The sequence below is a fragment of the Eublepharis macularius genome, chromosome 12, assembly GCF_028583425.1.
Source record: "Eublepharis macularius isolate TG4126 chromosome 12, MPM_Emac_v1.0, whole genome shotgun sequence".
NCBI lineage: Eukaryota > Metazoa > Chordata > Lepidosauria > Squamata > Eublepharidae > Eublepharis > Eublepharis macularius.
The window spans coordinates 9,462,802-9,479,163 of NC_072801.1; the positions used below are offsets into that span (position 1 = coordinate 9,462,802).

Genomic DNA, 16,362 nt, shown 5'->3' on the forward strand with positions numbered 1-16,362 from the left:
CGTTGTCCTGGAAGGACCCCAGATGGAAATGCTTTGTGAACATAGGAAGTGGTCTTTGTCAAGTTCAGAACTGTCTAATGTGACTTCTACCAGCTCTCTAGGGTCTCAGGCAGACAATCTGCTCCATGAGGTCGTTTCAACTGGAGATTCACAGGGTTAAACCTGAGACCTTCTGCCTTCAAAGCATGAGCCCTTACACTCAACTACAACCTTGAGGGTCTGGTCTGGTCTTTGTATTTCCTCAGTAATAGACCGTCCCTCATTACTGGTCACGCATCAAGAATTTTGTCCACTTTCTCCTCTGGAAGGCGACAACTTACAATCTTTTGTAGAGTTAGACAATGTGACAGGCTCCAACAGTTCCTTCGCCTCTGCTATCAGCAAACCCCAAAGATCTGAAGAAAGGACAGATGCTTCTGAAGTCCCCCCTGTTTTCTCCTTTTCAGCTGGAATGTCGACTCTAACAAGGAAGAATAGATCTTTTGAGGTTCCCATGCCAGGCGTGCCAGGAAATCCTTGGTTCAAATGCAAATAACTCTGATCTATCTTTGCAGGGAACATTATAACAAAGAGTTATAATGACTCTTTAAAGTCTAACAGCTGTTTGTTATAGCATAAGCAACTTGTGATGCATGATGAGATAACTGCAGGAAGAGCTTTAAAGCCTGTATGATATACAACAAAATTTGAGTTCAGAGGCACCTTAAAGGCTAACAAAATGTTCCAGGATATAAGCTTTTGTGTAATTTTCAATGCTGAAAATTATTCCCAAGAATGCACCTCACCTCTTCTCATCTGTACAGGATGACCTCAGGAGTTTATGGACATTCTGAGTGAAAACAGAAAAGCAAAGAAAATGGTCTTAACAAAACAAAAAGCGAAAAGTCTAGAGCAGCAATAACATGTCCCTCTTCCCTGCCCCCCCCCATCTGCAGGGAGGTTGAGGGGGGGGGTTGCTGAATCAGACGGTGTGACACTAATCAATTTCTTCCTTTTTAAAGAATCCACTGCCTTTGCTGCTAAAATCCCAAGGAAGACCTACGGCAGGCAATGCTGGTATTTATTGATCCAGGTATACTTTTCTCATTTCATTTCTATGGCTTCTCCCAAAGGATTTTGGGAACTGTAGTCTGATGAGACTCCCTAGCCCCCCTTACAGAACTACAGTTCCCAGAATTCCCTGGGGAGAAGGCATCATTCTGGAAGCTGATACATCTGTTGTATACTTATGCCTTTGGAGCAGAGTGGGGGGATAACTTTTTCTTGGCAAACTTCTGGATCAGGTACAGCCCTTCCCACCTCAACCACTGTTTAATAACTGATTCCCCAGTTCTGTAGGTCAATAGAGGGGTCAGAATACCACACCACTGACTTCTGCACTTCACCTGCACAAAGAGGATCAGCCTCCCATTGCAGTTTTCCAGGCGCTTCCTTGTGATCTCTGATTTCCTCAACTGCCCATCCACCAGGGCCAACCGCCTTTTCAGCTCCAGAAGTTCATTCTGATATGAAAACGGATCACAAGTGGGCAAAAGAAGAGAATGATTTGGATAGGAAGAGACAAGTACTTGCATAACAACAGAATTGAAGAGCCAAGCGCATGAATCTCGGCTACTTCCCTCACTAGCCATAAGATGGGTCTGGAACCTCCTTCCTCCTTTGAGACTTAAGGGTCAAGAACTCCTTAAAAAGCCAGTTTTGAATGTACACACCAAAACCCAAGCAAGTCCACGAAATCCATACCAAAGCTGACACGCATGTTAAAAACTCAAATATTGGGACTTTGGAAATGGACTTTTCAGCTTCTGTTCTGTTCAAAATATGGAAGAATATCATACCTCCCCAAAGCTATCCTCTAGGCCAGCATTCCCCAGCCTATGGGCCAGTGGGTTGCAGGCCAGCCCTCCCTAATGGCGGCTCCTGCACTTTGCACCATTCTCTTTCTCTCGTCTTCTTCCTTGCCAGCTTCTCACATTCTTACCTTGCCATTTGCCACAATAGTAAGGGAGGGGGAAGCTGTCTGGCAGCTACTAACTTTACAAAAGTGGCAGTTTTCACACATAGTTAACGTCACACATCGCGCAACACTCCCAGAATGGTGGCGACCTCATGGCACAATTTCTGACATCACCCCGTCAAGATTCCGTTTTTGTGGCGTGATAATTTTATTTTATTTATTTATTTTTTCAATTTATATACCGCCCATCCCCAGGGCGGTCAGAAATTGTGCCATAAAGTTGCCACCATTCCGGGAGTGTTGTGTGACTTTAACAACATGTGAAAACGGCCAATAACTAGAAGGGGGGAAATCACTGGAGAGTGGGTGGAAGCTGTTCAGAGCATGGAAAAGTGAGAGAAAGAGGTGTGTGTGAGAGTGTAGTCTTTGTCTTAATGCCACTCCTTCAGTATCCCAACCTCTTGCCCAGCCCCTTGCAGTACCTCAAAGGACTCTACATGCTGTGGGAGATATAACAACAACAACAACAACATTCAATATATATACACCCCCCTTCAGGACAACGCCCACTCAGAGCGGTTTACAAAGTATGTATTATACCCACAACAACAAACACCCTGTGAGGTGGGTGGGGCTGAGAGAGCTCTGAGAGAGCTGTGACTGACCCAAGGTCACCCAGCTGGCTTCAAGTGGGGGAGTGGGGAATCAAACCCGGCTCTCCAGATTAGAGTCCCTTGCTCTTAACCACTACACCGAACTGGCTCTCTGATGAATTACACGCAGCCCCTTGCCACCCACCTCTTTGCCAACACCTGCCATCTTCCTGCAGTTCTTCAACCTGCGTCTTCTCATTCTCTTGGGCCAGCGCTGGATGGATCACCATACCCAAAATGTGGGCAACCACTGCTTTAAGTGCTACCTCCACAAAGTTTAGTTTCCTGTTTTATCATCTCAGTGTAGACTCACCTCTGCTTCTGACGCAAGCTTGGTTTTCTTCCCCAAAAGCTGAGTTTTCAGCTCAACGATTTCTGCCTCCAGCAAATGGATGACTTCCTCATAGTCTTGCTCCGCACTGTGGGCCTGTCGCTGGGATACCTCTGCCACCTGCAGCTTGTTTTGCAGAGTCCGGTTCTCTGAGAGAAAACCCAGGGCCTTCTGGGATTGGGAGGAGGAGACATCACCGCCTTACTAGACTTACACCATTAACTTGCCTCAAATTCATTACTGTATTGTGTTTAAATTTTTTAAAAATCCCCATCTCAAGGGCTTGGCAGGGATACCGATACGGCCATCACAAACCTCCCATTAGTTAAACCCTATCTTATTCCATCGTTCCTCACTCTGGGCCACCAAAATGCAGTTGGAATTTTGCAGTCTTTTTATGCTTCTGGAAGATGCAAAAGCAGAGGCTATGGCAAACCTCCAGGGGGGAAACTAGCACAGCACATCAGTTTGAGTACCAGAACAGGACCCAGCAGAGGTGGCCCCTGTGAGAGAACCCCAAGATTCAATATGGCTCAAGAATGCCGCCTAGGGAGTCTGGGCTCTGGTGCCCCTGGGGCTTTCATGAGAATAATGGTTTATCCTCCATTCCACAATCCCTTTTTGACAAAGGATGAGCAGTTTAGGCCAGATCCCCTTTTTGTCAGGGAAGCGCAGAGCCATTAAAAATCCTGAAATGCTTCTCTGATTGGCAGCAATAGTCTCTGATATCAGAGAGGGAGCTTTGCTGGGGATTCGTTAGATCTGCTAATCAATCTCACCAAGAAGGCTGGCTTAGGTCAAACTCCATTGCCCATAAATATGTGGGAGCTCTGGACTTTTCTCTGGTCCCAGCTTTGGAACCTCTGGAAACCCCAAGGCCAGTCTGCCAGGGGTTAAGGACTCCTTTGCTATCTTGGTACTGGATGGAATTCTGTACATGATCCGAGAAACCTGCTACAACCTAGGTAAAGTGTACGTAGTTAGATTTGACCAACTGTATTGCTTTTGTTTGAAAGACCGTGTGCTTCGTGATAGTGTGCTCTTCCCTGTGTTTTGTATTTTGTCCTCTCCCTCTTTTCCTACCCTGTTTGAATTCATCCACCATTTCCCCATTATTTGATAATAAATCTTCTTTCCATAAAGACATTTTGCAGCTTCCTTAGTACTATACATTTCTCTGGGATATTTCTCTGAATTTCTTCCCCATGTGCCAGACTGCCTGGGTGCTACTTAGTTTGCTATAAAGTTTTTTCAGGGTTTCCACCCTATTACTTGATTATTTTGCTAGGAAAGGCCCCTTCCCAACGGACCAGTCTAGATGTTCTCTGGAGATCCCCGAGTGTAGGCAAGTGACTACCAGCATGCTTTCAAGGGAAACCCTGGACTAAGGGGGTTCCCAGCAAGGAAAGTCACTTCCCCCCCTTTCCTAACCATAACAGGCTCTGGTCTCCACTCGGCTTAAAACTTAACCACGGCTCTCTCATGGTGTGAACTATTGTGCAGGATTGCTGGGAATGGAAAAAGGAAAAGGGGAGATGCGTGTAAGTTGCTGCGAGCTGCTTGAAAGAAGGGACAGGATACAAATGCGATGAAAGGAAATGCCTTCCCCTCCAGTTTTACCCGTGAGAAGTCTCTCGGTTCCCTGCCCCCATTTTTCATTTATTGTTATAAATGCACAGTGCTTTACTCAGAATGTACAAGACAACAAGCCCTTGCATCAAAGAGCTTACAATATAAAATGCTGAAACAAAGAAGGGGAGAGGAGAGAGAAGGACTCAAAAGGATGCCTGTCACAGTTTTGTAAGGACTGAGTTTCAGGAGTTATTTTTCCACTTCTGAAACTAGGCCTAAGCAAGTGTGAAAGGAAGGAATGCTAATGTGAGTTCTTTACTTGCTTATTGCCTCTCATGCCTGATTTTAGACTGTTAGCTCCTTGAGGCAGGGACTGGTAAAGCACTGTGCAAATGGATGTGACTATGACTATTTGCAAAAACCAGCACACCACCGAGCTCGACAGCTAATTCAGCAATTCAGCCAACCAGACCCGTCCCTCACCTGGTTCAGACTCTGGAGCTCGTCTTCCATGGACTTCTTGCTGCTCTCCACTTCCTTCAGGAGAGTCTGGGTGGGAAAGATTGAAATGTAACACTTCTTTCTGAACAGCCCCACCTTGGGATGGCCAGACTGCAGTGGTCACAGTGCTGGACTAGGATCTGGAAGACTTGGGCCAACCGCCCCCCCCCCCCCGCCCCACAGTGGTGAAATTTATGGGGCGACCTTGGGCCAGTCGCTCTTCTCATCCTACCTTCCCAGGGTTGTTGCAGGGATAAAACTGGGATAGGAGAGCCATGTTCACCACACCCAGAGCTCTGTGGTCCACCAATCGGGGTGCCTGCTGGTTAGGGGGAATGTCGCTGTGCTTCACTGGGCTCCGGTCCCTATCCTGCCATGACTCATGCTTCCGATTCTTCTGACCTTGGCCACCTCAATGGACAGAAATCAGCACGCTTGGGATAAACCTAGCCTGGGTGAGACCCTCACCTTTAACCGCCGGACTTCTTGCCGCAGCTCCATCATTTCCATCTGCAGCTGCTCCAGTTCTTCACTATCGTTGCAACTGACCGAGTCAAATGTCTGCAAGAAGGATTGTACGCCCATGAAAACTACATGCCAGCAAGAGAACTAGTTAGTAGGCCATGCACAGAAGATCCCTCGAAGCAACAATTAGCCATCATAATGGCCTAAAACAGTTTTGCAATAACAAAAGCTGCTAATCTGGCAAGAGGATTTTGTATTTCATGGACATGGAGTCTCCAGGCCCTGAGATTGTTAGAAAGAGATGCAGGCGCATAGCTTTCTGCGGTGTTATCAGAGAGGCAACGGCTGCCTCATACAGCTCAGATTATATCTGGAGTGGATTCACAACTGTTCCTTTCTCCATCAGTCATTCCCTCGAGGTGAGGAATCGCTTTGCTGAAGCAAATCTTTCCTACTTAGCTTTAGGAAACTAACAGCCGGACTTCTTTCTTTAAACTCTAGACACTCATGAAATCTGATGGGGTTTTATGCCAACTTTGCTATGTTTTGTTGGCCAAAGAACTGGCTTAAGCCAGAATCAGTCATGAATAACTATTGTTGAAAGCGACACTGTCCTTTCTCTCCAGTAATGTTTATACAGCCAAATGTGTAATAGGCTGTTATAGCATGGGAAATCTCCCCGCCTTTGCAAGAGGCAGCCAAGGAAGTAGAGTGTCAGGGAGGAATCCACACCATGATAATGTCGTATCTCTTGGTGTCCTCCACCCCTTCCTGAGGCTGTGGGCACTTTTGGAATTGAGGACCAGCAGCATGTTCCACCACAAAATGGCTGCCATGGGGGACTAGGGGCAATCACCAAATGTGGGGAGGTCCCAAGCTAAGCGTCCTCCACTGATGGATGCAGTGGTTTCCAAATTAGGGTTACCAACCTCTAGGTAGTGCCTGAAGTTCTTCTGATCTCCAGAGATCAGCTCCCCTGGAGAAAATGACAGCTTTGGAGGACGGACCCCGCTGAGGTCCCTCTCTTGGATCCACCCCAAATCTCCAGGTGTTTTCCAAACCAGAGTTGGTAATCCTGGGGTAAGAAGCTCAGATGCTGCTTCACCACAGCGACTATGTCGTGGAATGTTTTCATTCAGGGTGGAGGGAGATGGCTCTAGTCAAATGGAACATTTTCTGATACAATTTTTTTTCTGTACCAAACAAACAAATCTGCCACAAAGCAGCATTTGAATGTTCACTGGAGGGGTACAAAAGCAACAGGGGTGAAATTGGGACCTTAAAAACAGGTTCTGGGATTTATCCCCCATAAGAACTCAGGTGCAAGTTAAGTCCTGCCTGTAACCAAATGAACACACAAAACAATCCCCCAAACCATGGCAGATCAGTGCTTGGAAGCCACAGAGAATCCACTAACAAGTTATGGATCTGTTGGAATAGGTGCATTGGTCTCCAGCCCTTAAACCATTGGAACTCAGATCTGTTCCATCCGGTAGCAAATCTGGGCTGGGGAATCTGCCAGCTGCCAGAAGGAGCAGCTATGAAACCCTTCAGGAATTGGAAGCCTAATGACACTGGCAACATACATTTGAAATGAGTGGGGAGACCATTTGAGGCCTGGAGCCAAGAGGAAAGGAAAAAACACATTTCATAAACTTTTTCCCTCTCATATATTACCTAGAAATGTGTCAGTGGGAGAAGTAAGACTCCGATGGTTAGAATAATCTGTTTAATACTCTGGCATTGTTGCTTTCTTGCTGATCCATTCAGTGATTGGGACAAGAAACAAAATGGGGGATTCTGGAAAACTACACCATGTGGCCACTTGGTTTCTGAAACCTCACAGGCCTGTAGCTAAGAGTTTATAGGAGAGGAGCCCCAGCCGTAAGACAGGGGCCATGTGTAGAGTCTCTGCTTGGCATGCGAAAGGTCCAATTTCCAATCCTCTGCATTTCCGTTAGAAGGCTCAGGTTGTAGGTGATGTGCAAGACATAAACCCTGAGGCCCTAGCAGGACTAGAGATGGGCACGAACCAGAAAAAAAAAACCATGTGGTTCATGGTTCATCAAATTTCACGAACCACGAACTTTCATGAACCTGCCCCCCTGGTTCATGAACTGGCTCGTTTGGTTCATGAAAACGCCCCATCCAGGTCAGAAAACAGCCACTTCCAGGTCAGTAGAAGGTCACTTCCGGGTCAGCGGAAGGTCACTTCCAAGTCAGCAGAAGGTCTGCAGGAAGTCCATTCCCTGTTGCCTAGGAAACTGATTGATTGGCACCAGGCTGTCTGCAGCAACGAACCAAAAACTGAACCAAATGAACCTGCCTAAAGTTCATGGAGGTTCGTCAGAAATGGGATCTGATGAACTGCTGGTTCGCGAACCACGAACCGGCCTGGTTCGTCATGAATTTTGGTTCGTATTTTGGTTAGTGCCCATCTCTAAGCAGGACACTGCTGGTCAGGAAGCCCCTACGATGATCTAGAATCTTGTTTCTGCAAACAGACTTCCCTTTCTGGAACAGGGGGAATGTTTATTTTTTCCTTAAAAGGCTCAGGCAGAAAACTTTTATAAAATGATGTATCAGTGGTATATGTCTCCAGATAAATTAGCAAAAATGAGTAAAGGTATATTAAACAAATGCTGGAAATGTGAGCAACATGAAGGAACATTTTATCATCTTTGGTGGACTTGTCTTAAACCAATTTTTTTGGGTCACAAATCCATATTTGGCTGAGAAATGCCCAGGTGCAAAAACCACTGTGATTTATTGTAGAAATATTGGCCGGAAGAAGAACCCTTGAAACGAGCAGAATCATACGAGGCCGGCGGAGCTCGTTGCCAGCTGTTTGGAATTAACACCGGCGTTCTCCCCCATATCTTGGGAGACTAACGGTGTTTACGAACTGATAGAGAGCTATGAATGTATTAGCTCTGGTTTTTTGCATTCTCAATGTATGAATGGAATATGTTTTGTATATAAGTAGCTTCATACGCACTGTTGTTGGGGACTTATGTATATAAGTAGTTGATATATTGAATTACTCCAATTAAGGATTTGTATATAAATAAGAAAAAAAGAAAAAAACTTGGATTTTGATACAAACGTAAGGTGTATTATTGTTACACCCTTGTTGCACTTCCTTGAGCAAATCCATATAATACAGAAAATATTGAAAATCAATATACAATTTTAAACCAGAAGCCTTTTTGTTGGGACTAATGGACAAACAGTGGAAAATAAACATGGTATCCTATTTTTATATATGACAACGGCAGCTAGACTTTTATATGCACAAAAATGAAAAAGTACATTACTGCCTTCAATGGATGACTGGATTGTGAAAATGATGAAGCTAGTGGAGATGGCTAAACTTACAGCTCTGATCAGAGATAAAACATTGTCTACTTTTATAGTAAACTGGAAACCCCTTCTTGACTTTCTGCGTGACACAAGAAAAAACGAACTGATGATTTGTAGATTTGATTTCTAAGATAAATTTGGGAAAACTAAACAGAAGAGGAGCAGTATTGAAAAGGTAAATTTTGGAGTATCAAAATTACTAGTATAATGTTTGTAAAGATATGATAGGTGTTGGAAATATGTATTATTTTTCTTTACTTTTTCTTTAATTTTTGTTCTTTTCTTTTTCTCTCTCCTTTTTCATTTCTTTTTCTTTCTTTTTTCTATTCCTTTTTTATTGGGATTTTAAACTTACCAATAAAATAAACAGTATTCATTTAAAAAAAGGCTCAGGCAGCCAATTATTCTGCAAACACACGTATGGATTCTATAGCAGGTAGGCAGAAAGGAACAAGAAACTTGGGGGCTGACCAGTGAATGGAAAGCTGACGTGTCCAGAAGAGTGGCCACTTCGTGCTGAGTGAAGAGTACCGTGCTGGAATCAAGGCCAGCTTCCTCCAGCTCTTCTGGAAGCAGATCCCTGAGTGCCTGGAGGAAATCTGTTGAGGAAAGAAAAATAACGTAGATTGAAGGAAGAGGAGATTTCTCAGTAGAAGCAAGGGCCTGGGGAATCATGTCACGAGCAAGAAGCCCCCATACTCGCTTAGGTGCCCTGTCCCTTTTTCCTTTCCCCCTCCCCATGCCCAGCTGAGATGGAATACTTCTTGCACTGCAACATCCAAATTGGGCAAAACGACAACATTCATTTATTCTCTTACTTCCAAAGCAGGTTTGGAAACTAGGATAGAAACTGTGATCTGAATCTCACTTTGTAAGCAAGACAACAAACCACACTTAGCTGTTTCAGCCCATTTGGAGGCCACAGCGAGTGGAAGGGTTTTCTTCTGAACCAAGAAACCTTCAATTTCATAACTGTATGAGAAGGGAGGAGAGAGCAACACAAGGGATTCCCGTCTCATTTTTCATCATGAACAAACCCGTTTTGTTTGTGCGATCTGGATACAACCATTGCACCTAGCCTGTTTTCATCCCAGGCAAAACTGCCAGTTCTAATACGCAAGTGTGTCCTCCTCTCCAGTTCTGCAACCCTTCCAGGTTCTGGGTCCAGTTCCATTTTAACCTCCCCTCTGCACTCCTTCATCTGCTCTGCCTCCAGGACACCACTAATCCAGCATCCCTTTAAATGCAATCAAGCCAGCGAGGTTCCCCGTATGGAGAACAAGGCAGGAGGGAGTGATGTACCAAAGGGGACTGGAGAACAGCATCCTATTTGCAGCCCTAACAGGGACCCATCCAGCTTCCTGCTCTCTCAGATTTGGTGTCGTGAGCAGCTAGGCAAGGGCAGACACATGATTCCTATAAATCTACTTCATATCAAGTCAGTCCCGCTGGTTCCTGTCTACTCATGATCGTCAGCAGTGTAAGCCAAGATCTTTCTCAGCCCTGGGGTGGAAATACCAGAGACTGGACCAAGGATCTTCCTAACACAAAGCATGCGCTCTGCCCACTGAGCAATAACTCCTGCTTCAGGCCTGCCAAATGAACTCAGCCTAGTTTGCTCTTTTGTTTTTAAACAGGCAGCTTGAGATGCAGAAATCTTTGGAGCTTTGAAGTGAAGCTTTTCACGGCATGCTGATAAAGACCATCTCCTGATGCTACCTGTAGACGCGCTGGGGCACAGGAAAGGGACTTAAAGCATCAGTGCCTTCTTCATGCCAGTACCCCTCCCTCCCCGCACTTCTTGAATGAAAAGTTATGCCTGACGAGAACTATTAACACAGCTAACCCCTAGAGGGCAGCAACTCCCTGCTCATTGGTTGCTGCAGAGGGAAATACACCATCCATCCATCCATTCGTTCTTTCTTTTTAACTTTTTTATTTTTAAAAAACATGGGTTCATCACAAGCTACATTCAACGAGACAGCCCCAAATTCTATATGCATAAGGGGTCAATAAAACTTATGCCATGTAGGGAAGACAGAAAGGGGCCGGGGGGTGGGGTGGGGAGCAGCAGTGCAGGAACTAACTAAAACAAGAGTCCGGTAGCATCTTAAAGACTAAAAAAAAAACTATTTCAGCAGAAGCTTTCGTGATTCACAGCTCAGTTCATCAGATTCAATGGAGTATAAATCAATGGAGCTGATTTATATGCAAAAGGGAAAGGTGAGGGTATATTAAAAAGAGAGACCAGTCACAACAAGATCCAATCCAAAAAGTTATCAGTTTGGTCAGCATGGGTGTGAGACACCCATTCTGACCAAAGATGAGCAACTGCTCACCCTCCAACGTAAAATATGCCATTGTGTTTCAACACTGCCCTTCTAACTCTACATCAAACAAACAGGTCAGTTCTTAGGCAAAAAAATAAACGGACACAAGTCTGAGATTGGAAACCAGGGGTGTGCACCTCAAAAAGATTTGGTTTTCCCTCTTCAGTTTTACCAAAGTGGGGAAAAGATTCGGGAAAACTCAAATCCTGAAGCAGCAAGCAAACAGCAAGAAAAGTGCTGCGGCTGCTGCCGCTTTCCCTGAAGCTTTCAGAAAGTTCTGCTTCGGTATTTCCAAACCGGCTCAGCAATGGTGGGGCCAATTCCGAAATACTGAATCATTCCTAATCAAGCCCAATTCAGGTTAAAAACCCGAATCAGAAACCCAAAGCGCACAGCCCTATCGGAAACCCCAATATTCAGAAACCGGGGAGGGGCACTGCTGCCCATTCACTTGCTTGTTCCTCTCAATCCACTGTTCAAAGGTGCTTCCTGGCCTGCCCCCTTCCGGCCATGGCACACAAGCCAGGCCAGTCACTCTTCAACTTACCTCCGTAAGCCACCGTTCCCTGAGAGTCTGTCGTCACACTCTGCCGTAACTGCCTCCTCTTCTCCTCGCTCACATCAAGGCCCAAATATTGCAGCATCTTTCAGCGGATGAGGGAAGCCACACAGTTCATGGGGGTTGGGGGGAGCAGAAGGGAGAAACGGGGAGGAGGACAGAAAAGTTGACATGTTAACATTTATGTGTATTTGTTTGTCTCTTTGTAACCTCAGTCAATATATTTCCATGCTGCCCCATCCCCCAAGGAGCTTAGGGTGAGATACATGGCTTTCTGCTACTCCATTTTATCCGCATCCCATCTCTAGGCCAACGGGCCGAAGGTCTCCCAGGAGCTTCATGGCAGAGTGGGGATTCCAAGCCAGATCTCTCTGCTCCTAATCTGAGGTTTGTAACCTCTTCAGCACTCTTGGCTCTTGGGGGTAAAGTCTGACTCACCAGTTCAAGCTTCCCGTCCTTAAGACGGATATGGGGATCAAGGGCAACTTTGGGTTTGCTGGTTGAAGCCGCTTGCTGGTTGGAAGGGGGTGTAGGACCTGCAAGCCAAGAAACAAGCATTCATTTAAGAATAACGAAGAAAATCAAAGGCGTTTGTCAGCTGAGAGAGAGAAAAAGTTACAAGCAAGGATCATGTTTCCCACTAGAACAAATGGACATGTATTCTGCAAGGGAGGCCACAAACTATGCAGCGTAATAGCATCGAATGGTAATGTTTCCTTATTTACTTCATGTATCTGCTGTACTCTTTCTAGCCTTTTTGAGGTGGCTTCCAAATTAAATCTAGTCAAAGAACAGCAACACATAAAAAGCATTAAAAGGCAGCATCAACACTAAAGCCTAAAACCAACCTAAAAATAGAGATGGAATCTCCAAATCAGATACTCCAGCTAAACGCTATCAAACAGCACCAATCAGATTCCAGGGAACTAGAAAACTAAAAAGGTAAGATCAGAAGCCAAATTCAGATAAAAGCAATGGAACCAAACCAGCCTTTAGCACAAGACAACAGTTGTCAAAGCTAGCTCCTCTAGTATGGATAAAGAAATATTGACATTCTCGGGCCTTGTTCTCATGGAGGTGGCCACCTGAAGTTGTCTGGGCTGTACCACTTTGGACTGTGGGGTGAGGACACGGTGGAATGTCCCTCCTGCCAAAAATATTAATGAGAGCTAGGCAAGAACCCCTTTCCTTGGTGTGATAGTGTTCTATTTGCAAGGATTTTTTAAACGGAGGGATATTCTGTAATGGGAGACTTATAAGCCCAACAGAAAGGTGATAAACATCCCATTCCTGCAGATTGCAAAAAATCTGCTGAGCAGCTGGCAAACTACCATGCCTGGTTGTGTTTGGTTACCAGCTGTCTGGACTGGGTGCAAAGTCAACTTGAAGCAAGCATCCAGGACCACACCCCCTGGACCTCTCAGGTAAGCAGATCTGGTCAGAGATGCTGCCCTCCTGAGAGTAATCCAGCTAAATCCTGAGAACCAGCAGTCTCTGCCAAGCCCAGCAGGTTGGAGGTTGGCCTCAGGGAACCCAAAGGAGTCTAGGACTGGTGGCCCATCCCCCTGCCAGGGGGAGGTTCAAGGACAAACAGCTCCCCCTCCTTCATCTCATTAAGCAGGATTAGTTCTGCACTGCGGGGGCGGGGGTGCTCATTACCTTGGAGCATAGCTTCTTCAGGTAGGCCATGAGGCCAACCAGCATGGAACATGTCACTCCTGGACTTAGCCACTCCCCACGTTCTGTGCTGCTATGTCAAAAATCCAGCACGAGGGGGGGGATTCCTCTTACCAGAAATGGTCAGCTCTGGTGGGCAGATGTCTGGCGACGCAGAAGGCACAGGAAAGGGACTGTCGTGTCTGCTCTAAAAAGGGAAACACACAGAAGGGGCATTCACAAGACGCTGGCAGATACTGACCCAGAACTAATGCGCTATGTGGCAAAATACCTAACAATAGCAAACCCCCTTAAACAACACTGAAATGTTACTTGCATTACTTAGACATGAATAGGAGACGCCTGTATTTATATTTCCCTACCTTGTTTTATACATATTCAATGCACTGGTTTTAAAAATTTTATGTATTTATGTATTTTATTCTGAATAAATATTTTATGTAATTTATATATTATCTCTGCTCTCAAATCTTATTAAGATGATGATTTATGGTCATTTTGTTACAGCGATTCTGTATGTATGCACTGCTGTAGGCAGATACGTGTGTTATAAGTTCTGTGCTTGAAACCTTTGGTTAAATGAGCCAACAAATAAAGGAAAGGAAACACAGGAGAAGAAATATAAACACTGAAGGGTTAGAAGGCAAAAGCAGAATCAGGAACTTCATTTGGTGTCAACAAGAGTGTGAAAACAGGGCAGTTTTCACGCTGCATACCAGGAAGCTGTCATTCCGGGAGCTCCGCGCGATGTTCCAGGGCCGATAAGTAGCGTGAAAACAGCCCAGGTGTGTTTTTTTTAAAAAAAAATTAGCAATCTCAGCTTCATACACACCAGCTAGGAAGCTGATCTCTGAGTAAGCCAGCCCTCATTCTTGCCCCTCCTGCTATCCAAAAGACTGGCTTTTTAAATGTTTGTGTATGCTTATCCTCTCCCTTACTATATTCTGAGGAAATGGCCCAGGGATTTGGAAAGAGAAAAGATGAGTTGGTGATTACCCAGGTACTAGCCAATAGACACACATCTCATCTACAATACAGGGAGTCAACTTTTCCCCAGTTCAACCCAAAACAGCACTGAAAAACAAACAGAACTGGTTTTCTTGTTGTTGTTGTTTCCAGAGCTTACCCTGGGACTGAAAACAGAGGTCAAAGAACAAACTTCCAAACTGCAACTCTTAGAATTTATGCCCGTCTTCACTCCTACCATGATTTAATGGAGCATCAGGGAACAGAGGGAAGGGCTGTGGTTCAGCAGCCAAGCAAAAGATCCCAGGTTCAATCTCTGGCATCTCCATTTATAAGGCATCTCCAAGTATTCATATATCATGACTCTGCCATGAAAAAGTGAGGGCAAGTGGGCTGATTTGCCCAAAAGCCTTATCCAGAAAATTTACAGCCCATATTAAAGGTGAGAAACGGAGAGTGTCGCTGCTCAGAGTTTCCACGTTCATCTTGAACTGCAGCCTTACCTCAGGCGACCTCACATGGACTTTCAACCGGCAGGGTCCCAGGCCATTCCCCATGGGCTTGGGAGGCAAGGAATGGACGCTGTTGTGAGCTGAGAGCCCGGCATGCAACCGTCCCCTTCCAGGAACAAAGGCCACTTCGTTGTTTCCCTCATGTCTTAAAAGCAGCAGAACAATACATTTTAGGATGCATCAGGAAGGAGGAAATTATGCCACAAAAGAACCACGCATCAGCTGCTGTAGGCAACACAGAACTGAGATGGTCACAGGCCGAATCCACACTTGCTTTTTGTTTCCGCATCTTTTTCGCAACTGTGGCGCTGTTCAAGCAGATACTCACACGCTTTCCCATTCTGCGTGCTCCCCGCCATCAGCGCGCCACAATTGCGCCTCCTTTCCGTACCACATGATAATGGCGGAAATCTGTTTTTGCCCGCCCCCCCTTTTTTTTTTAAAAAAAAGGGCTTTCATGGCGCATTTGCACAATAAAGAAAGGTCAGTATACTGGAAAACCTACTTTGTGAGCAACAGGGTTTCTGGAGAATGCTTTAATGTGACAAATTATTTTCAAATTTGCCCGCCATAATAACCAGCCAATTGTTAGAAAGCGATCTGTGACGAGCAAAAAATGGGCCAATCAAAGTTGAGGGGGAGGGGAACTTCCCCTCGGAATATCGGTATAGCGTAAGTCGGAATATTGGTATAGCGTAAAATTAACTTTTTTTTTTATTTAAAGGGGGAAGTGACGTGCGTCATCAATGCTGACAACGGAGGATGGAACCGCCCACTGTAACGCTTTACTCAGTGGCGTGTGGAGAACTGATTGCGCCAGGAAGACGCACTGGGAGGGTGAATGTGATGATGCACAGCATGGTAGCGGAATGAACTCAACTGCCATGACCGCGCAAGATAAGCAGATGGTGAGTGCGTGTGGATTTGGCCCTAGTTCCATGGGGTTGAGATCACCATTAGATGTACATGTTTTGCTTCACTGTTGTTTTTACTACAAATACATTTGAAAAATATTTTCCCTTTGCTTAGGAGGCTCCTTGGCCATTCAGATCATGATATTTTTAGATTGTTTCTGGAAGGTCCTAACACCCAGTTTACAGTTTACTGTGCAAAATTTTTCATGGCAGCCTGTAAAATCCGCAACAAAACGATGCGCATGAAACCTAAATTTTAGAATTTTAGTCAATTTCTTTTTAAAAGTTATATTTTTGTATAATGGAATTCTGGTTGACATTTTCTGTATTCTGTATTGTTCAGATTTATGCTGCTCTTTGACCAAATAGATAGATTGATTGATTGACTTAGATGTGCAGGAAACAGACGGCCTCTGATGCAACAGTGAATGAGTTAGACAACTTAGGTGCTGCTTCGTGAAGCATAATTTGAAGGATGGTCACACCCACACGGCCACCCCCCTCATTAAAGCTGCACCTGGGGAAATGTTGCATGACTTGGCTCTAAAACAGACTCCAAAAG

General features: G+C 45.2%; 1 protein-coding gene across 1 annotated transcript in view; it reads right to left on the minus strand.

The window, feature by feature from the left end:
- LOC129339048 (syntaxin-binding protein 4-like) overlaps nucleotides 1-16,362 on the minus strand; it is a 73,171-nt gene that overhangs the window by 6,077 nt on the left and 50,732 nt on the right. The window contains exons 11-21 of the mRNA XM_054993655.1: nucleotides 14,878-15,031; nucleotides 13,523-13,595; nucleotides 12,170-12,267; nucleotides 11,720-11,816; nucleotides 9,314-9,441; nucleotides 5,483-5,575; nucleotides 4,997-5,062; nucleotides 2,924-3,112; nucleotides 1,386-1,502; nucleotides 786-829; nucleotides 321-460 (exon numbers count right to left, since the gene is read on the minus strand). Coding sequence (XP_054849630.1) covers nucleotides 321-460; nucleotides 786-829; nucleotides 1,386-1,502; nucleotides 2,924-3,112; nucleotides 4,997-5,062; nucleotides 5,483-5,575; nucleotides 9,314-9,441; nucleotides 11,720-11,816; nucleotides 12,170-12,267; nucleotides 13,523-13,595; nucleotides 14,878-15,031 — 1,199 coding nt within the window. The remainder of the gene's footprint in view (nucleotides 1-320; nucleotides 461-785; nucleotides 830-1,385; nucleotides 1,503-2,923; nucleotides 3,113-4,996; nucleotides 5,063-5,482; nucleotides 5,576-9,313; nucleotides 9,442-11,719; nucleotides 11,817-12,169; nucleotides 12,268-13,522; nucleotides 13,596-14,877; nucleotides 15,032-16,362) is intronic.